The sequence below is a fragment of the Buteo buteo genome, chromosome 7, assembly GCF_964188355.1.
Source record: "Buteo buteo chromosome 7, bButBut1.hap1.1, whole genome shotgun sequence".
Classification (NCBI taxonomy): domain Eukaryota; kingdom Metazoa; phylum Chordata; class Aves; order Accipitriformes; family Accipitridae; genus Buteo; species Buteo buteo.
Genome location: NC_134177.1, coordinates 9,290,231 through 9,313,330, shown reverse-complemented (window position 1 = coordinate 9,313,330; position 23,100 = coordinate 9,290,231). Strand labels below are relative to the sequence as shown.

The 23,100-nt window shown below is 40.4% G+C and overlaps 1 protein-coding gene across 2 annotated transcripts in view; it reads right to left on the bottom strand.

Moving 5' to 3' along the window:
- Positions 1-23,100, bottom strand: part of USP13 (ubiquitin specific peptidase 13) — a 56,006-nt gene that overhangs the window by 19,995 nt on the left and 12,911 nt on the right. For both annotated transcript variants that reach the window (XM_075031445.1, XM_075031446.1), the window contains 8 exons: positions 20,055-20,115; positions 10,223-10,344; positions 9,653-9,795; positions 9,271-9,455; positions 4,745-4,839; positions 2,890-3,077; positions 1,165-1,236; positions 805-898 (listed from right to left, as the gene is read on the bottom strand). In XM_075031445.1, coding sequence (XP_074887546.1) covers positions 805-898; positions 1,165-1,236; positions 2,890-3,077; positions 4,745-4,839; positions 9,271-9,455; positions 9,653-9,795; positions 10,223-10,344; positions 20,055-20,115 — 960 coding nt within the window. The remainder of the gene's footprint in view (positions 1-804; positions 899-1,164; positions 1,237-2,889; positions 3,078-4,744; positions 4,840-9,270; positions 9,456-9,652; positions 9,796-10,222; positions 10,345-20,054; positions 20,116-23,100) is intronic.

Below are 23,100 nucleotides of genomic sequence, written 5' to 3'. Positions count from 1 at the left end.
AGGTTATTTTATCCTTCAATTCCTCTCTCCTTTGTGTGCAGCATGTTAGCTATACAGTACTTGCCCCTCAGTATACCTTTGTTCTGAAATTGCCTATTCTGAGAAAGCTGATTCTGAGGGGTTTTTTTCTATTGTGAATTATTATAGATCAGGATATATACATTGTTCTCCCCAGGATGTCCAGCAATTAGAGTTTCAATTTATATCCAAAACCAGATGCACTGCTGTGTTTCCAGGATAGATCCCCCTGGCACAGACATGCTTCTGCATGATTTCTGTACCATGAAATACTTGAATAAAGCCCCAGTGGACGTGGCTCTGCATGGCCCCTCCTTCATCTACATGAAAGCCTCCAGCACCACTTAATCTTGCATTACCTAGACAGCTTCTCCTGAAATCAGGTGGAATATTGTGAGACACTTCCTGGAAACAACTCTTTAGCTCTTTATACTTCTTTATGAAATTTAAAGAGGGTTTAGAGTTTTGTTTCCAAATACTCAGGACTCTCTAGATAACATTTTGTTGTTGTTGTTCCAAGAAAATAAACATAAGTTGCAAGTTCTGTGAACTTTCACACTCATCACTGGAGAAGCAGAATACTTTATTAGCAGAACCAATGGTTGCTTTAATGCTTTGCACAAATAGCCCTTGACTAATATATTCCTGACTAGAATCCTGCACATTCCACCTTGCTAAGCATCCCATGCTGGATCCACATGTGTTCTTCAATGCCCGGCACCTGTTCCCTTTTCTCAGGATATCACTTTTACCTAGTTACCAGGCTGTACCAACTCAGTCAAATACCTTGTGTTCTTCTTTCATCACCTGCTCAATAAGCTCAGATTTCATGGGTGGCTTAGAGTACTGGCCTGAAAGGAGGCCGTGTCCCAGTTTAGCCCTGTACAGAAGAAAGTGGTGGGGTAGAAACAAACACATGAGAAAAACAGAAGAGAAAAGATTTTTATTCCAAGCAATAAAGACGTTTACTTTCTCTGACCCCCTGATGAAACATCATTACCTGCAACTAAGCAGGCAAATCTTCCCATTCTACCTTGTGCCATATCTCACTTTCAAGCCCATGCAGAGGTGCTCTTTTGCCCTGCCATTAAATTATTTAGATTCTATTTACCTTGATTAAGTAAATCATTGAGAAGTGTCACTTACATCTGAGTGTTGAAATCTTGTGTTGGATCAAGAGGAGAGTAGTCAAATATTCGTGGAAGGTTTCCCACATACCTGGGCAGCAAGAACAAAGCAGAAACATTCAAATATTGCAGCTAGATTTACTCAAGGATATCCTAACAGATCCTCAGTTGTGATACACCAGCAGGCTTCCTCTGTGCTAACAAGTCGAATTTTGCATCATAACAATCTATCCCTGGTGAGTGCTTCTATTGTGGAAAAATAATAGTAAAGAAATTAGGAAATGGACATTTAAGTTTTGCTTAGAAGCTTCTAGCTATAAAGGATATGGTGGTGGTGTTCATCTGGAATTTAAATTCTATTCCTTGATCTTGAAATAGCTGCAGGATGGTGTTGCTCAAAACCATAGAGCTGGGTTGAGAACCAATGTACTTTCTACTCCTAACCAACATCACCAAATAAATTCCAAATTTGTATCAGGAAAAAAACACGTAAAAAAAATGTTTCTATTGAGTTTCTTCAGACAAACAAAGGCTAGTTCCTGACAATAAACACTGAGGTATACATTGTTCTAGGCAGTTTGTTGGAAAGTAAAGCATTTAGTAGCACACTATCTGAACATTGCTTCCTTTGGGCACAAGAAAAAACAGGCTAGGTAGGTATGGCCATGTTGAAAGAACACATCTAAATTCTGCCTGGTCCCTCCTTCACCAAAGATCTTCACTACTTTGTTGATACTAAGTGCTCCAGGTAACTCCAAGGACCATGCTGTGGAAAACAACCTCCCTCGGTAAAGTCCATTTTGATATTTTTCAAAAATGGAGGTAGAAAAGCTGGTACTTAATGAATCTTACAGATTGCACTGCATATGGCTAACAAAGTAAAAACCACAAGTTTTCTCCCTCTTCTTCTCCAGAAGGCAATTGCTACATGAAAACCTGGGAGCCTTTCCAAAATCTAAAAGCCTTACATCCAGCACACACACTACTACTGCTGTGGAATGAAAAAGCACTCTGAATTTTATTGCAAACCATAGACTGTCCTTTATAAAAAGACCTCTCCTTGGAGTGATGTATTCAGTTTTGATCTGTCAGGAATATTTCATATTCTTCTGTTGTGCTTTTGTCCTTTTACTCTCTTAATTATTCAGTGGAAGAATATGCTTACACTACCCTTTTCATGAAATGAGTTTGTTGGGTTTTTTTTAATGAGAATTTTAATTTAAAAATGCCTCTAATAGTTGCCCTCTTCTTAGGCAGACCTGCCTAAGTAGGTGCATTACTTTTCACTAGCATGGATCAATATTAACATGTTTGTGCCAGAACAGTTTTTTGCACGAATGACATTGGAGCAATAGAATGATTCCTGCAGCTATATGAAGGCACGGGACAGTAACCCCCCCCCCAATGTGATACTGATGATACTGACATAAATAGAGATATATAGAGATATGTACATATGTATATAAAAAGCAGAGACAGAGCAATCAAGTTTACAAGGTGGCATGTGATTTCCTACCACTGAAGCTAAGTGAGTAAGTTCTGATTTCAAAGGCAGATTTAGTTTTGTGTTCCAGCCTTTTCCAGAACAGAATAATACAATCACTAAATCCTGTAAGCAGCCACTGAACTGACTGAAAGAGACCTGTTTGCAGGTGAGAAAAATTCAAATACCATTTTTACTTAGAAAAACAGGAGATTGAGGAATGCAGCAGCTAGTGACAAGAACTGATTTGAAGCTACTTACGCTCGCTGGAACTCTGGGATGCTGAAAATGGCTTGCATGACAGCATTGAGGTAGCAGCTATTTCCCAAGTTCTTCATGCCGGTGTATCCTGGGCCATACATGGGCTTGAGTTTCACCCCAGCTTCCTGAATCACTTCCCATTCAGAGACTCTTGGTTTTATATCATTATCTCTTAGCCCATTCTCTGTCTAAAAGCAACAAGATTTTTTTTTTATCTGTTTAATTTCTGCAACAATTATGGTGCTGCTGTCATCATCACCAACTTTGTGATCAATACTCTAGAAAAGAAGAGCCAAACCAATGGGCAAAGGGAAGTAAATCCTGCATGTAGAAGAGAAGATCAGGGTCAGAAGGCTACCAGCTTTTTCTTCCAATATACCTCTTAGTTCTTTACCACAGACCACTGGCTCTTTGACTGTTCCTAGTTATGACCTCAATTCCAGCTGGGAGCTTCACTTCTCTCAGGGCTGTGACCTCAAGCCTCAGCATCAAAACACTGCATTTTTTCAGGTTTCATATTCCATTTGTAATGGCCAGGAATAGCTGCTGCTGTAGAAGCTGGTCCTAGTAAACAAACTACACAAAAAGCTGCAGATCCAAGAACTCTTCCCTTTGTTCAAATGGGAAAAGCCAAAATTTGTGACACTGAAGTTTCTCTCCTTTACAGCTCAGCATTCAGCTCACAGGTACATCGATTGTTCACAGCTTGTAGGTACAGGTCACTGCAGTGTCATTTACTGCTAGCACTACTCCATCACTTCACTAAAAATTTTTCAGACCCCAGTCAAACAGCTGAGACTAAGTTTTCAAGGTTGCTGAGTAAAACAGGTTCTCCAGAAACACCACTGGATAAGAGACTTTTTATTTGTGATATTGGCAAGGAAATTAGTATACCAAAAGTATTATTAGTACCATGAAGGCTTTTGAAACTGCAGTTTAACTCTTCTGTATCATTTTAGAGTTATTATTAGTTTTCTCTCCACTTGGACAATGGAATACACTAAAGCAGTATCAGGTTTGTTCATTTTTAACAGTTTCAATGTTCAGGTTCTTAGGTAGTGATACTAGGCTACGTGCTTGAGTGAAAAAAAAAAACAAACCCCAACACCAAAACCACCAAACAAAACAAAACAAAACCCAAACCCCATCTGTCTTTATAACCACATCCCATTCAGACTCCTTAGATCATTTAAACAGAACTGGAATCAACATCCACTGAGATACAAATTATTAAAAGGACTTCTCTACTAATACAGACCCATAACATGTTCAGGAACAGGACCCTTTTTGCCCCAGTCCCTTTCTAGTGTACTACACCATAGAGCACGCAGTTTTCTAGACTTGAGAGAATGTATTTTTTCATTTTGTAATGTATTTATTAACAAGACCTAAACTGAAATTTGTAACTTTACATAAAGAACCTTTCAACCACTTTACTTATCCATTGCTTAGCTTACTTTTGTTCAAGATTAGTATCTGCTTACACCTGCAATAGGCTTTCCTTCACTCACTGTAATTAAATATTCTAGATATTCTTCTCTAATTGAATGAGGTTTTTCATCTTGAAGGAAAATGGTACATAACACATGAGAAGTGAAACATGTAAACTAAAGACCACAAAGGAACTCTTTCGGAAGGCAACTTTCAGATTTGAGTGTAATGATTCACTCCTCTCAGACCTCAGAAAACAAAACATGGGCTTGCTGGCTGAACTTTACAAAACTAAATATTATCATAAGAGTCTGAAGGAAATGCACAAATATAAGCTAAAAGCATCATTCTTCTGTTTCTCTCCCACACCCAACTAAAGAAACAACAAGTAAACAACAAACTAAATAAAAGACTTATTTCCTACCACTTGCATCTGCAGCATATCAATTCCAAAGTGTGCCAAATGTTTTGCTATATGCGGATCTAAAACTGGCTCCTCTTCATCAAAGGAATAGACATCTACAAAAGCAGAAAGAAACCGATAACTTTAGTATCAAATGTTATCCCTTGTCTTTGTTTACCAACACTGCATTCTCAGTACAGGACTGCCTTATTCATATTCTCCAAGTCTGGTTACAACCAGCAGAAAGATACATAGCCATCCATATAGCTCAGTAAATATCTTATATGTTCTCAACCCAATCACCTCAACTTCTCCCTCAAAAGAAATTACATGCCCTCACAGTATTAAAACCTAAGAATATTTAATAGTGATCACAGTATTCCCGCCCCGTCCGTCCATCCCATCGTGTGTGTGTGTCCCCCCAATAAGAAATTTGTAGGGAAAACAAGGAACGGGGCATGCAAAATCCTCAGATATGTGGCCAGTCCACATTTTGAACATGGCAACAAGAGATTCTGAATTTTTGTGGAGCTACTAGATATGGGCAGACACATTAAAACTGTGAGCATATGGGGCCAACTGACTACTGCCAATGGTATTTTAATATCTAGTACAGTTTAAGGAATCCACTTATGCCCTTCTCCCATGGAGATACAGGGAGAACCAAGATTGGACTTCAAAGATTAATCTTCTGGTTAGGGAGAAAGGCTGATTTCATGACTGAGGCGTCCTGCTTTATTGTATGGGAGATCTAGATTTCAGTTCTAGCTCTATGATAGGTACTTATGCCCTTAAGTAAAAGCCCATAAACATTTTGGCAGGGCAAAGTTCAAACTCTAGAGGTAAGCAAAGTCCAGTGATGATATTTTCATTCTGAAACCAAGTTTAATAAATTCAACAGAACAAGAAAATGGCTGGAAGAGAAAAAAATCCTTTTTCGTGTTTACCAAGCAAGTCCTGTAACAAAGCTGAGTTCAGAGCAGGTTTCACCTACTTGAGCAAGTGACAACAAAGCTGTAGGCATCATAAAAGTATATGAGTGGTAAGACATGCACTATTAAGACTTGAACAGGCCTTCCCTCTTTTTCTCTTCTCTGTCCTCTTCCTCTGTAGTGAATGACTACTTCCCGGCTTTGGTCTCTACTCATACCAAAATCCAGAATCCCTCTGCCAGTCTGCCTGCACTTCTTTCAGCCACTTCCTTCATGCCCAGCAGAGTTTCTCACAGTTACCTTGCCCCATATGACCAGATCTAGGCTGAGAGAGAAAACTTAGCCAGGAGAAAGGTGAAACAAACTCAGGAGAGCAGGAACCCTGATAAAGGCTGTTCACAGCACAAATACCACTTCTGAAAGGTCCTTACCCTGCCGTCTCCTGGCAACTACAGACCCTGGCTCTGACTCAGCCCATCCCCTATATAAGACTTTAACAAAAAGGCAGTCTCCTTGAAGTCTGCTAGTACCAAACCCACACTGAAATGATAGGTTGAAGGCTAGCCAAGAACTCAAAGACCTAATGCAACTTTTAAAATTTACCAGCCCTATGAAAAACACTAACTCTCTCAAACCAGGGAACTATGCTTTTGAGTTGCACTGCCAGCTGCTGATTAGCCATCAGACTCTCTATTAACATTGGTCCTGATGACCTCTCTGGCATGCATGTGGCTGTAGCTGCCCATCTGCTGGAATTCCACTGTGTGGTAGCAAGCATGCCCAGAAGACCTGACTGTTCATCCACACACAAGAGATCACAACATTCCCATAGTCTTCTGGTGAGGTCACAGCACAGCCAAAAGATCCTGAAAAATTCAAACACCTAATGGAGTGAGATTACACATCAACTGATCTTAGGTGACTATTTCCAATGTGGAAGCTTTGCTTTTGTTTCTCCTCAGCTCTGGCAACTGAAGAGAGAGCAGCCATCTGGGACTACTGACCTGGAGCAGCAGAAATTGAACAAAGACACATTAATCTTTTCCTCAAGCCCAGCTCGTGTCATATGCTTTAGTACTTAAGTTCATGAGAGAGAGACAGAATTCTCTTATTTAGGGGGGGTGGGGGAGGGAATTTAAAAAAAAAGAAAGACAGAGCAGCAAATCAAGGGAAGATGATGACAGCCCCTAAACACAGGTCTGTAGTGCTATCATATGGACTCTGGTAGATAAGGAACGTAGACAAACCAGCAAAAGTGACACACTAAAGCTGATATCATTAGAGTGAGAAAGGGGAAAAAGGAAGGACTATAAGTGGGAAAAAAACAAAAAAAAAAGCAAGAAAAATCTGAGACAGACAACACAGAATATTATTAAACAGAGAATAATCATTATTATTCATATTATGGTAAGGAAAGAAAAAATGACAATGCTACCTGTACTTCCTTTTCTTCCACAGCTCAAGATTTACACCTATTCTGGCTGTATAGACATCACTCCTTCCTACTTGAAGGGTAACAGGCAATGGCAACACTGTCCCTGAAGAAACAAGTTGCACAGGATCCCCCAAAGTAGTACCTGACAATTGCTGAGATTGGCATCCACGAAACAATTCATTCAAGTACTTGTCAGATAGGGCTTCCCACTGCCAAACCCCCACTCCATTCCTCAAACCAGGTTCAAATATGCAACCTCACAATGACTTGAAATGAAATCTAATGGCATTGTCAAGAGAGGCAGCAGGTAGCACAGTCTGCCGAGTAGTACTCAACCTATTGAAGCAAGCAACTTTTCTGACTCTCTCATGCATCCTGTCCAGATCCAAGAGTGGAAGATAGAAGTTTGGTTCAGTTCCTGCCCTAATCCCAGACCTGTTTGTTGACAGAACACTACAAAATGGGGCTAATGTCCCAGAAATCTTTCATAATGTATGCAACACAGATTTCTCAAGGAAAGACAAGGAGCTCTCCTCTGCTCCCTCTGTGTACACTTAGGGTAAGTATAAGTGGAATACCAGCACCACCTCTTTCTCCTTCTTACTGGTGTGAAAAAGGAATAAGTTATGTCAGCAGAGGGACGAACACTTATTACTCCTCTACCATCATCTCTTCACCTCCAGCCCAGGGAAGCAGAAACCAGACAGACTTTGCGTCACAATCAGCCACGGAGCCTCTTTCCTGAAGCTCGTCTGTCATCCAGCCCTATCGAGAGGTTATGATTACCACTGCAATATAGATCAGAGAGAGAATAATTACTGAAAAGGAAACAAGGAGGGTTGGGGGAGGGAAGTCTTTTCTATAGGGAAACCAAGTAAACATCATCCAGAAGAACAAAGGTCTGTGGAGAACAGCTGGTGCCCCTCATTCAGAGGGAAGGATGACAGCCTGTCCTTTGTTATCCCAAAGGCCACCCAAGAGAAGAAGTAGCAGCTGATTGGTGGGAGGCAGAAGGACAGCAGCCGTAAGGAAACAAGTACTGCTGCTAAAGATGAGAAAGAAAAGAAAACAAAAAAATTGAAAAGAAACCCCTAAAGAATATTCTGTTTATTTTGTAGATGCAGTTGAAACCTACAGCTGGGCAAATCCTAAACACCTTCAATAATTGAGATGTTCTGATAGAAATCATCCAAGACCAGGCTTATGCAAGGAAACAATATTCCATCTGGGAAAGAAAAGAATGAATTTTGCTCAGTGTTTCTGTGCCACAGCTGGTTGAATCTGACTAAAGTCTCCTTTCCTTGACACTGAATAGGACTTAAAGATGAAAAACTCTCAACTGATGTGTGTTAAAAAAAGGGCTGCTCTAAACACCTATTTTTCATCCATATGGTCAAAAGCACTAAACCCAAAATATAATCATGCTATGTGTTCTTCTGTTTTTTATTTCTCTGTACAGCCGCAGCAAAGGATCTCTTTGCTTATGACTTTTTCAGCTTCTCATGTTTTTACTCCATCTAATCCTCACACACCATAATCTTCTCCACAGCAACACTGCAGAACATCACGCTCTGAGAATATGCAAACAAGGATACATCTATAGCTTTCTTCCCCTCTCAAGATAATCAAGCATTTTACAAATGAGCATCACAGCAGCCCCATGAAGATGAGCGTTCATTAGACTGAACAAAATGTTACCAAAACAATAAGGAAAAATAGCACAGTTTCTAGTATGATAAAAAAACATACATGCTGTTAAGAATGGACTTTTCTGATTTTAAAAATCATTACCCTGTATTGTTTCTATGTTACAGAGGGTTGAACCATTTGCCCTAGCAAATGTAGCAGAACTGAAAAATACTGTTTCTCTGGATTCTGCTGTTTTAAAATAATACCATTCTTCTATTATAAATCTACTATTATATAAACCCAAAAACCTATTTACACCAAATATAAAACAGGAGGAGAAAAGCAGACAAAAAAGGTAAGGGCTTTCTCTGAATGGAGTTTGTGCCATTCCCCCCAACCCCGATAAAGATTCACAGACTCACAGGTTTTTCTTTCCATATCACTCTCTCAAACATTTGCACTAGAAGCACAAACCCACTTGGTAATAGATATACACCTGTTAGTCTCATGCACAAAAGATACACCATCTCAGAACCTCCCAGGTGGCTGACCTGCTCCATCAGGAGTGATGGTTCCCAACTTCACTGCCAGAGGATAACCCGTCTCCTTGTAGTGCTCCATTGCATGCCCGTTCCCCCCACTGCCATCAAAGAACCACTTTCCACATAGCACAGAACCATCTGTCAGGTTTAGCCACAGATTCTCCCGCAGGTCACATTTTGAGCATTTCCAACCGCTGCAAAAGAAAACAGAAAGAAATGACAGAAGTAAGGAATGCAGGAACCAGTCCTGTATTTCCAAGGTAGGTCAAACCAAACATACACACCCAGCCCAGAGTCATGCAAGAGAATTGTTGGCTGAGTTGCTGGCTTTAGTTCTATTACTCTGGACTGTGTTAGAGAGGCTACAATAAACAAACTTTATTACCCTCACCTGGGGGGAATTCTAACACCATTGTCTAACTGTACAAGTGTTTTGGCATGTTTAGATGCCTGTAGCTCTTCTTCCCAGGAGTCAGGGTCCTGCTTCCTGTAGGGTGATTTTGCACTGAGGAGAGCATCACAAGCTATTGTCACCTAGAAGACAAACGTACGTCAATCAAAACCTAACATGATTCAGTGACTGGACAGAACTTGGCATTCAGCCCATTGCTAATCACATACAGACCTGGATATCAGTAAGACTATTTATATACTTAAATATGCACGTAATCTTCTAGATTGCAGTTGTTATTATTTTAGCAGGAGAGTAAGCACAACATGTGCTACGTGAGCTTCCCTGGGACAAGCTGGCATCATAATAAGGGAAGGAATACAGGAAGTAAAAGGAAATCCAAGAAACAAAGACAAAGCAGACTTTTAGAAATTACTGACTCTCTATTATAGCTAGTTAAGAAAGATCTCTATGTAAAAACAAGCACTACACATAAGAAAACAAAGCACCGTCTTGATAAAGACTGAAGCAGGAGACAATTCCTATCACCACTTGCACACACTCACTGACCAGTGCTGGTAACTCTTCTATATTGGGTAATAAGATTTCATAGTGATCAGGAAATATAACGAGTTTTGCTTCATCTTCATATTCAAAGTCATCATTGTTGAGATCGCTGTTTGTCTCTAGATCTGGAAAACAAGATGGGGAATGTTAGGAGATTGTCCTGAGACCAAGGTTCCTAAATTGTGGCGGGGGTACCACCATGAGGCATTGCTTGCCTGGCATCAGCCTGCAAGTTAACATTGTCAGCAATTTCTTATGGCTAGAAATTTTTGTGAAATCCTGGTCTAAAGTGAAATCTTACCATCCTGCAAGAGGATGTTCTGAGGACCAAAATTTCCATCTTAATCTCATCCCCAGTCACAATCACAGTTGATTTGGCCACTCTCCAAGCAGTCCACTGTTGCAGACATCACATTCTGTGAGGCATCTAACAAAATTCTGCTCATTTTGGACAAAATCAGGATGTAATACTGCTGTGCCTTTTACCCAAGATCTTGAAATGCTATACAATATGGAGACCAGGTCACACTACCCATGCCCAAATTGCAGAGCAGGAATAATACACCTCTGTTTCAGTCCCCCATATTTTCCAGATCACAGACCTGGCTGAAACATGCTATGGCTCCCATCCATCTTGAACCTATGACCTTTCCTCCCATGATGATGTCCATGGCTGGAAGTATTCCCGCACCTCATCCATAGTCTCAAATACCTACAGCAAGTACAGTTATACCAGCATTATCCCTCTCTTGCTAACTCCACTCTGTAACCAGTGTAACTATCTGTTTAAAAAGCACTTATTAACTACCAAAGCTTTCCTTTGAAGATCAGGCTTTCCATAGTGTTTGTGTACACTCTTATTGCAGTGTAAGGATGACTTTTTTTTGCTTATATATGAGCCTTGATCAAGCAACATGAGCTAAAATGCTTGTCCAAAAATAAGTGGACCCAGAAGGAAGCCAGAAGGGTATATAAGTAACCAAATGGCTAGTGTTTTTATCTCTAGCTCCATCAAAAACATAATCATCCCATAGTGAAAAGACCAAGTTAAAATCCTGCTCAGTTCTTTCCGGAACAACTGAAAAAGTCAAGACCAAATATGTGCATGTTGTGTCAGACATTTCACAAGATTCAGTTGCAAAAATAGCCTGGGCAAGGATGGGATCTTCTGGATCCTTCTCCCATCTGGAGATGCTGGATCTACTGTATTCTGATGTACCAGACAGTCACTGACAGAATAAGGTTCAACCAAGAAAGAAGATGCATTAGCAGTAGGCTAAAGCTGGCTCTTATTTTCACTCCAAGTACATGCATATGCTTTATGAGTCACTCAATACTAATAGAGTATTGGCAGCAACCACTTCACCCTGGGAATGCCTGAAATCTCAAATGTATATTTGGGAGAGAGGTGAGGATGACAGAGGCCAGATTCAGAAAACTAAGCTCTCTATTTACCCAGTGGGCAGTAACAGCCTGAACATCCTAAGTGATAAAACAAGTATCAAAAGATATTTTAACTTGACCTGGAAAGACCACCTCGAGAGGAATGTAATCCAGTTGCCATTCAATTTTTGGCTCACCTGCTGCACCAGCCAGTCCTGAGGGGTGACAACACCCACTGTCAGTGACTTCCAGCAGCATTATCTCTTTCTCAGCAGCAACCAACAAAAGTCCCCTCTCATCAGCTGAATACAGACACAAAAGCAAGAACTTTTTCTTATACTGAAAGCATGATGTTTATAAAGAAAATATTAATTCTTTACTAATTCTCCAAATCACACTATTCTCATAATGACCCCTTCCATTACTGCAGCATAACAGAGATAACCAGTGACCCCACTTTACTCTGGGCTTCTTTCCCAGCTTGTATTACAAGCCTGTGTTTTGATAAAGGAGTGAGTCTCAACAGATGCAGTCTGCAACAGTAAGCTCTTTTGTTCTATGAAGCAAAGAAATTGAGTATCTCCAAGCTGATGATACATATAGCAACACATCATTTAATGCTCAGAAATTTGATGGTGGCCAGCATAGCAAAACCAAAAGTACTGACCATCTCCTAAATATGACAGAGGTTCCTCAGAGAGGATAAAAACTCAGTGTACGTTCAGACAGGTTTAAAGGCAGCAAACGCCTCTTCCAGGGCCTGCAGTCACACCCTTCACTCAGCCACCAGAGGGAACCTGAGGACAGCTCACATTCGCTGTAGTTATCTGTAGACTTGTATAAGACCCGCTGGTATTTTCATTTCCTCATGATACCAACATTAAGTTTATAGTATTTACAATCCGCTATATAGAAACAGCAATGATATAGTTGCTTGGGTTCAAAATTCAGACACACACTTCAGTTCATCTCACAAGCCAGACAACAGCCAGGTAGTAGTGACTTTACTGCTACTGACCTGACCTGCATTTGAACTAGTGATCCATGGATGAAAGACTGAGTATCCTATTAGCAATCATCTGCTGCCATCTAAGGACTTCACACACTCAGGAACATCAGCCTTTTGTATGCAATGGGTAGGGAAGGAAAGTTCCTTTTTACCTTCTCAGGCTTCATACCATTCACATTACCAGAAAAGCAGAAAATTATGTCCTGTCAGTATGGCATTCTGGATGTCTGACATGCTGGTACGGCAGCATCACACTTCTTATTTTAAAGAAAGATACACACAGCTTCGTAACAGTTCCAGGACAAAACCATGAGAATTTAACTGGCAATTCTACTTTTGAAGATGACCATGTAAAGCTGGTACACTTCCACTCCACACACATACCCCCTCTGAATAGGAATTCAAAGGACCGCTGGTGCTTTTTGGCAATTACCACTCTGAAGACAGTTTCTCAAGGTTCAGATCCAGTACATAAGAGTGAAAGGGACTTCCAAGGTCACTGACTGAAGTCCCTTGATACAGCAGGTGACCATATAAACTAATTCCTTTTGTTGACTGTCAGACAGGCCCCTTAATGATGTCCAGTTTAAAATCCCCAAATCACCACTCATTTTTAAATTTTGGCTTGTATGCACTGAAAGCCGTAGTTGCTAAGTTCAGCAAGAAGTTCTACCTGCATTTTATTTTCTGTGCCTGTGCAAGGGCCAACACGGCTAAGTAAGCATGAGCATAGATATAATAAAAACAGATGACGATTACATTAGAAGGCAATGGAGCCCACACCAAATAAGGGCAGAGGTTGACCCCATAGCCACTGGGCATCATGTGCAGTCTGCAGGCAGTTTTGATGTTGGATTTTAAAACTAGCATAGAATTTGAGAGAGGAATAAGAATAACTATAAGAAAGAGATGCAGGAGGAAATCTACTTGCAAATGAGGCACATTTGATTAAAAATTACTGTAACACTAAACGCACTGAAAAATATGAACATTCAAGCACCATACTTCATACAGAGCTGTTTCTTGGACAAGGATGTTCTTCCAAGATGCGCTGTAAGTAGACGAATCTCTGGGCAAAAAAGGGTTTACTCAGTTCTAAGACTGAGCCACAAGACAGCCAACCAGTTTGTAATCTTTTTAAAGAGCTGACAGCTTGATGATGAATGTCCACATGACATTGTTCCCCTTCTAGTGGACTAACAGCTTTATGGTGCCTCCTCAGAGCCCCAGTTAAACATTGTTGTCACTAAAACAAACTGTCCGTAGGTCATAAGCGTTGTGTTGGAAGGCTGGGACGACAGGCAAAGCAAAATAACAGACACATTAAAACACAGGCTGGACTGATGTTATTTTGGCCAAGCGGTCAGTAGAGTAAATTTACCCCAGCTCACAGGCATCAATTTAGTGACGGTGAGAAATGCACTGCTGCTGAACTGACTGAAAACAGCAGCTGGAGGTGGAAGACAGAGTACTGTAAACCAACCCACCAGAGGGGAAGAAAAGGAGTGGATGTGCCCAGATCAGATTTAGACAAGTTACCAACTGACTGCACTAATAATAGTGGCATAAGGAGACTCCAGGCAGGACCCCTAAACAGGATTTCCTGTGCATATGGATTTGTGTGCATATTAAAGGGAATACAAACATGAAAATTGAATGATGATGTTGACTAGTGAGCTTACAACTAATTTTGAAACCCTAGAAAGACATCTTAGGAATCTGAGCTTGATCCTGCTCTCACTGAAAGCAATGGACAAATTTGTATTGACTTGGAAGTGGAGGACTGAGTCTTTAAATCAAATGATTTCTTCCTGAAGCCTCTAAATAATAGTGAGTTGCAGCAGCAGCACTTTGCAAACTATAAGCTATTCAGTTCATTTGTCTTCGGGCACATCTGAAACACTGACCTCATCAGATGAACTATAAAAAAGAAAAAATAAAAAAAATAAATCACTTTACAGTCATAACGTTCTCCTTTGTAGCAAAAAGAAAAGCAAAACTTTCTACTAGGATCATTTGGATCATTCACTACTTGTAAAATAACATTCAAAGTGTTTACTACAAAGCATTAGTATGCTGTTCTTATTGCTAGATATAGACCTCACTCCTTGGATTACTGGCACAGTCATGCGTTAAACAAGCAAAGCTAAACCACCAACATTCAAATTCTTAATTATTTTGCTAGCAGCATTAGCCTTTGTTAATCTAGCCTGATTTCCACAGTTTAGCTAAAGCAGCAAACTGTTAAGACTCTGTTAGTGTAAGGTATCTGCTCACCATTCTATACTCAACTCCAGCTTAGATGGCAAAGCCAGAAAGCAACAGGTTCACTCATGGTCTAATCAGTTCCACTCCTACTGCTAAGGAGTACACACAACTTCACTCGGCCAAAATTTAAAAAAATATTGTCAGGAAACACTCAAATCCTCCTAAATCACAACTTTCTATTCATAGATGTTATATTGGCTCTGGCTGAGACGGAGTTAATTCTCCCCATAGCATCCCTCACAGTGCTGTGCTCTGTATTGGTAGCTAGAAAGGTGTTGATAGCACACCAGTGTTTTGGCTACTGCTGAGCAGTGCTTGCACAGCATCAAGGCTCTCTCCCCAACATTTCCTCCCCCTCATTTCCTCACCGGCAGCCTGGGGCTGGGCAAAATCTTGGGAGGGGACATAGCCAGGACAGCTGACCCAAACTGACCAGATGGATATTCCATACCATATGACATCAGCTCAGCTATAAAAGCTAAGTAAAGGCAGATGGAAGGGGGGGCATTCATTATTTACATTTGTCTTCCAGAGCAACCACTATGAGTACTGAAGCCTTGCTTCCCAGGAAGTGGCCAGGCATTGCCTGCTGATGGGAAGTAGAGAAAAAAAATCTTTTGTTTTCCTTTGCTTTTGCATGCAACCTTTGCTTTTGCTTTATTAAACTGTCCTTATCTCAACCCATGAGCTTTTCATTGTATTTTCTCTCCCCTGTCCAGTTGAGGAGGGGGAGGGATAGAGTGGCTTTGGTGGGCACCTGGCATCCAGCCAGGGTCAACCCACTACAGGTATACTCTATAAGGGTTTACTTACATAAATATAAACTTAAACCACACATGGTAAAAGTCCTCTTCTGAAGCTTACCAAACAAAAACATCCTTACTGAAAACAGGGTTCTGCTACTGGCTGCTATGAGATCTAGGAGAGCTAAGTGGAGCTGTGGTCAAATCCAGTACTTATCCACTCTTATGAATGGTCTTTACACTTGGAAACGGTAGCTGAAAGTGCATTCACTGCTGTAGGCAGGCAGGTGCCATCCAGGAAAAGCTCAGCAAGTTTACACATTCTCCCAGACTCTCTGAGTGGAAGTTTTCCTTTCCGAGGCCTTCTCTGAGACCAGCTGTGTGTCATGGATACTGCTCCTCACTGACACTCTTCTCACCAGCAATTACCATCCTCACAGATCTGCTGACAGAGCTGTTCATTTGAGTACTTTAAAACATTTTAATTATGGTCTAAGATAGCCCTGACTTTGCTCAAAACAGACCTCACACAACTTGCTGCACTGGCAGATACTTCTATGGTAACTGGTCTGGAAGAGGACATCTGTCTATGGACAAGTTTTATGACAGCCACTCTGCCAGCTCTGTTTAGCCTAGAGACGAGGCTCTGGCATGGACCAACAGATGCCCAGGAAGAGGGTACCAGAATAAGGCAAAAATGTGGCGATTCCTCCGTCAGTGTATATATACCTCCTACCTTCCAGATATCTATTTGTGGGTTTTTGTTTGCTGGGGGTGTGTGGTGTGTGTGTGTTTATTTGTCTGGTTGGTTTTGGAGAAAGAGAGACAGGGGGAGACACTGCATGTAGCTGTGGTTTCTCTGTTCAAAAGAGAGGTTCACTTCGCATTTATAAAGCAAAATAACAGAGAACAAAATATAAAATGCTCTAGTCCTGATGTTCCACTTGATGCTCTCACTGCTGCTGACAACTGAGCTGACATTTTCAGAGAACCATTCACATCATATCTCTCTCAGAACTACCCTTCTGAACAATAATAGCTAATTTAGACCACATCACCATGCACACACAGTCAAAGCACTTCTCGTCTTCTTTGCATTTTTCAACATTTACTTATTCTATTGTTTAGTTACTCAGTAACACATTAAAAATCACGTCTAATCTCTTAGATAAATTTAAATTAACCAGCAAACTCTATTTCTTCATTTTTCAATCCCTTCCCAGACCATTTATGATTGCATTAATTCTTCATAATTAGAACATTACGAAGGACTCCACTGATAACTCCTGGGAGTAACAGGTCCCGGGGGACTCTGCTGGTAGCTCTACTGTAAGAACTAGGCCTCCAATCCCTTCAATACAAGGATCTTCCCTCTTATTCCACTACCCCTTTTGACCAGGATCTTGTAAGGAAGATCTTAGTACATTCTGTTAATTGAATTTCTCTTATTCATACAGTCCCTGAATACATAGGGGGACTACTACACATAGTCCCAGAGTTTTCTGGCAGACCCAGAACCATTACTTCACTTTGGAAACACTACCATGGTTCTTCTCTGTCCCGTCATATTTATACAACTTGCTATGGATTCTGACTCATTCTTTCTTCCAGATGGGCTAATATGAGAATTAAATTTAGTGATGATACTTTTCCTGGTCCTATCCTGTCTTTTTTGTCCAAAACTGGTATCACATTTACCATGCTGTGGCTGATTTAAACAAGAGGTTGCATACCAAAGACAACAGTGCAGCTGTTTCTTATCTGAGAGCCTTGTGATGTCATGGGGAGCTACCATCTTGTCCTATCAATTAACTTCTTTCCATTTTACAGACAGGATCTAAAACTTCTCTGTGTAATAGCCACACATATTGACAAGCACAAAGTATCTTCAAACTTGCTAGCCTAGATAACAATGCAGTGAGGATACTACTCCATGCATTGTGATGCAGACAGTCTGTTTTAAATATCACCCCAACCCACCTAAAAGCTTGCACAGTCTGAGCTGAAGTTACCATATCCACACTGACTAGCAACATCTAAACAATCTAGATTAAAGGCAGTTCATACATTTCATTGCACAATGTTATTATCCTTCCTGATTACATATAACACTCACAGCCAACACCCTCCGGCCTTCTCCAAAAGAAAAACAAAACAAAATAAGCCCAAAACCTAATGCATGTGCACACATGCACACACACCTTGCTATGGGTCTTTTAATGTTTAGGGAAAGATAGAGCTTCCAGCTGACTGACCCAACCAGTCTGTGTTTCTATTGCATTTGCTGGATAGTAGCAGTGCTAGAAAGTAATCACTGAGCATCCAAAAGATGTTTTCCTAATACTAAGGAAATTGAAAAGATTTTAGTATCTTTAATAGCTTTACATCAAAGAGGATTATAAGAAGCAATGTAACAAATGCCCAAACTGGATTGACTTTGTACACAAAGCTTAAATCTCTGGGTCTTCAGGGAATTATTCAAAGACACCTAGAAACACGGTGATGTTAGAGTTACCCATTGATCATTGTCTATTCTTGTCTGATAGGGTAAGCCCTAAGTGGCAGGCTACATATATTGGCTGATAATAGCCAGTTTGGTGCAAACCTCTACCGTAGGTGCCCAAGGTCACAATGAGAAAGACAGAAGTAAAACAACCTGTTAAGATGAGAAGTCCAGCAGCTCTGAACCAATAAGGAAGATGTTGGATTAAGAGATAACCCCTCTGTGCTTTTGTTTCCTCAGCTATGAACAAAGACAGGAATAATTCTTTGTTCTTTACTTGAAGCGTGGCCAAAAAATAATAAAATCTGCTGAGGCAAAGAAGTGGATACAAAGCATTTGGATGCGTGGAAGTACTATCTCAAGGATCAGAGCAGAGAGCTGATACCACTTTACTCCAGCCAGCAGGGGCTGCAAAGAGGACTGCAGTAGAGTAACAGACCAGATGAGATACATTTTCAAAAGTGCATTAGATTCCAGAAGTGCTGGATTAAATTATGATAGTTCTGTGTGCTCAATCCACCCCAGTGAAACTGCATTGCCTTCAGAAGTTCCCTGGGATCAGGACACTTGGAAGTGCTGCACCAGATCTACTCATCAGGAACAAAATGCTCTTGTGCAGGGATGGAATTTGAGGACTCCAACAAGGCACATCAGAGACACTACGCTATGTACACTGTGTGCTGGCCTACCACAATGACAGGAGCCTCAAAATGTATGCAGTAGATCAGCAAGAATAAAATTTGACCATGCTTTTTTACTTCTTGTTTACACTCACATTACTAACACTGTACAACCATTGCTGCATTGCAGCCAGCTTTGTTTCTGAACCAATTATGTGTCCAGTGACAAACATTATTTTCAATGTAAACTGACAGTAAATGGCATTTAGACCAGCATCTGCGACTTAACAATCTCTTCCTACAAAAGAAGTTTTGTTTCTTTATGACTCACCTTAAGACTTTTTTTCTCTCTAAGCCCTCCTTGCAAAACTTACTCCAGACATTAATAGCAGCAATTTAATGGATCACAATCTGCAAAGGCCTTTTAGGGACACACTCCACAGATCAAAGCAATTCCAAAGAGAGGCCATGCTATTGTTTCCCTTTAGCCATAAGAGCTGGCAATTGTAAAGAAAACATTTAATTTCTTCATTAACAGAAGAAAAATTCACTATTCACTATTAATACTGAGAGAATAGATAATAGATGAATCAGAGAAATATCACAGGTGGTGGGAGGAGGGAGAATATAGGCTTTGCATCACATTCCCCTCATCCATATTTGCGGCCCTCAGGTTTTCTGGGTAATCTGAATCAATGGGTATTGGATGAAACGGACACGGTAAAAATACTGCTTTCCATGAAGCAAGGGGATATAACTGTGGACATAACAGAATAAGAATTGGTAAGAGGTGCTCATAAGATATGTACTGTTGCATTCATTACAAGAGAGACCACAACATCACTTAAGAACATTTACCTGTGTAACAACTTTGAAATAATAACAACCCTTCCTATAACCAGCTGCTAAACAGAACAGTGCCACACTGAGGCCCTGTTATACCTAAACATTAAGTATAGATAAACATTTCAAGGGTGCTTTGTGGAAATCACAAGGAGAGAAGGGACAGAATTAGTCAAAAAATGCCTATCACACCCTAGACTGTTTGAGAATAGTTGAGGGCCTACTTCAGATTAAAATGTTTCATGTATACATACACATTTATCTCAATATGCACCAAAATTGCTAAGAATTACTTATTTGTGGGGACGAACTTTAAAAACTAGAACCAAAAGTTAAAAAAAAAAAAACCCAACAGAAAAAGAAATCCATAAGGATCCCCAAAGCCAGACACAATGGTGGACAGAACCCAAGTACACAGGCAGACAGGGTCAGAAAAGGACTGTGTGAAAGCAGCTGTTCACAATACCTAAAAATAGCTTAGCATTCCTCCTTTTTGGTAAAGCTCCACCAGATGCCCCTGGTACCTTCTGGAAAGAGAGAAAGAAACAATTAAAAATCCATCAAGTGAGACAACAGTAAATCAGCAATAATCCCATGCCATGACCATTTCTGACACACATCTATCTGTTCATGGTCCTTCTATTAAAGCACAGTCCTTGCTGAGCAAGAATGTAAGTCATCTTCATGCATCTCTGACAGTGGGACCCAACTCATCATTGCTTACTACCCTCACAGAGAGAGAAACCCATCATCTGAATCCTCAATATTTTGCTCTGTTAGCAATTAAGCAGAGCATGTCTCATGGTCACCGTGGGTGACTGCTGTTCTATCAACAAGACAGGTACATCCAGCATCACGCAGACCTCTCACCACTAGATACCCTACAGTATTTCTTAATGACTAAGGCTGAATTAGAGAGAGGAAGAAAAGGCTATTATCTGCATAAAAGACTCAATCCTTCACAACTAATTCCAGTATGACCACTTTGCTGTCTTCTATTAGTTCAGCTGATTTTTTTCTATCCAGAAAAAAAATGCCCTTTCTACCAGGATCCATGCCTGCTTCCATTAAGATCAATCCAAGTTACCACCATGCTTTCTTAATATTAGAAAGTATGGAGAAAACCTGACAACACCAAAGCAATTGTTTAGGGGAGATTTTATTTTATTTTTTAATTTAAGCTCCACAGCAGAGAATAGTAACTGCCAAGTGACTTTCAATTTCAAGCACTATTTTCCCAGTTCAAAATACCTCAGACTACTAGGGAAAACACTAGTAGCTGAGGAAATGTAAAAGTCAATGCACTTGCTGCTTAAGCTGTTTATTAACAGGCACCATTAAATCAAATCAAATCAAATCAAATAAGCCTCTGCGGCTGTAATGCCAACATGATGCATTATGTAGTGCATAATGTTAGTGTAGCTGGCGAGGTTGTTAGGCAACTTTTTTTTTTAATAATAATATTGGGATACAACAGGTGGAGAGAAACCAGCCAAGAACCTGTCAGCCTAGGGAAAGTTCATGGTTGCCTCTGCTCCTTGGTAGATGAAAGGGTCACATATTTTGGGTGGTTCCCTTCACCATGTAAATAAAGCTTTGGCCAAAGCAGACTGCTTGAATCATCAGTGAGGTCTTATACATCATAGGAAAGTTTTCCATTCTTAGAAAGAGCAGATGCCAACTAACACTCCTTGGTTGCACTTGAGAACAGAACCTATTATCCATATATACGAGCCCTAGGGAAAGGGATGTTGCAACTCCAGCATTTAAAAAAACAAAAATATTCCTCAATGAAGTGAAAATAACAAGCAGAACATTTTTTTCCTTACTACTACTGGAATTTAACAAGTGGAAAGCAAGTAACCAAGAATCCAAATTTATTATAAGAAAGCAGCAGCAAGATACAACATAACCCAATTAGAAATATAATATGATTAAATTACACATACTGCAAGGATTATAGCTTCAGAACAACAACAACAACAAAAAAAGTTGTTTCCAATACTAGGAAGCTCCAGTTGAATTCTGACATCACCAAGTGGGATACTGTGAAAGTCACTAAAACTAGAGATTTCAAAGAGGACGAATTCACATGGAGTGTTTATCACTGCCAGCTTGACATTAAATATTTCAGTTTGATTTTCCAAACTGCTGAATATATCTGAACTGGAATGCAGATGCTCAATACTCCTGAAAAACCCGGGATCTGACAGATTTTTTTATCTTGTTTCTCCATCTGTCAGAAGTCACCGAAAACATTCCCCATTCACAAAACAATTCTGGCTTCTAACAGATGTGACACACCCAGCAAACGGGAGTCCACACAATGCATCGGTAGTGGCATTAAATTCCGTTTGTGATGCTTCTCGTACAAAGTGTCAGTGTAGCCTATTCTGCATTCTCTTTGACTGCACCATTGCCACATTTTTTACAACAGCGTCATCACTGATAAAAATCCAGGAACCCATCACTGTAGGAAACGTTATGTTTCTCTGCCCAGTGTTTTCAACAGGGCTGAGGTATCACTATAGCACCAAGCTAAAGCTCTGCCCGGGGCTGAGTACTACGCAGGCAGTTGTATACGTGTCATACACTTCAGAAAAATGGCTGATTTAAAAATTCTGAAGAGTAAAATTCTAGGAAAAAGAAAAAAAAAATTTCCTTGATTTAGCTAAGAATTTTACCAGAGGGTGCTCCATAACTTGTGCTTGAGCACATTTCTGATGATTCAGCACATGCCTCTGGTGCTGATCTGCCACTGCCAGATACCCTAGCTCTCCTTAAGCCAATAGGCTGAAGATCTGACAGTTATTTTCTAATTGAATTGTGACAAGATACACAACTGATACTTATTCCAAACACCCTTGGAAGCAAATAGTGATTTCTGCAGCAATGCAGTGCATTCTGCAAGGATGATGCCTAGGGAACCATAGGCAAGAATAGCAGCCTCACTAAAAGAGTCTTAAGATAGCATATCCAATGCCTTTGGCTTTACTGTATCCCACACCATCAAAAGCTTGGCTTAAAAAACCAAAACCACAATGCAGCATGTGGCAGACACTTCATAAAACTGTACCAGTGAAGGCCTGATGTTTCACATTGCTCAAAGGAAAACATGGATAGCACGTAAGAAGGGAACAGTCATGGTAAACAAAATCCACGGCTAATGTATGAGAAATCCTATCTATGAGCTATGTTGGATGACATGATCTTCACCTGTACTGTAGAGTCAAACACTGTTTCCTACCAGATGACGCAGTGCACCAGTGCGTCACCACCTTCAAACATAGATGCCAGGCCCCTCCGCTACATCGTGAATCACAAGGAGAAAAATAGGAACCACTGAACTAGTTCAATTGAAGGGGTATGCAATGCCAAACAACAGTCGGTATATTTGTTTCTCCCTTTTGGAGTTCTTAATCCTAATCTTTATCCAGGAACGGAATTTTTGAGGCCTCATTTTAACCCCAGTTTACCTTAATATTGAAAATTCCCAGGTCACATGCTGAAAG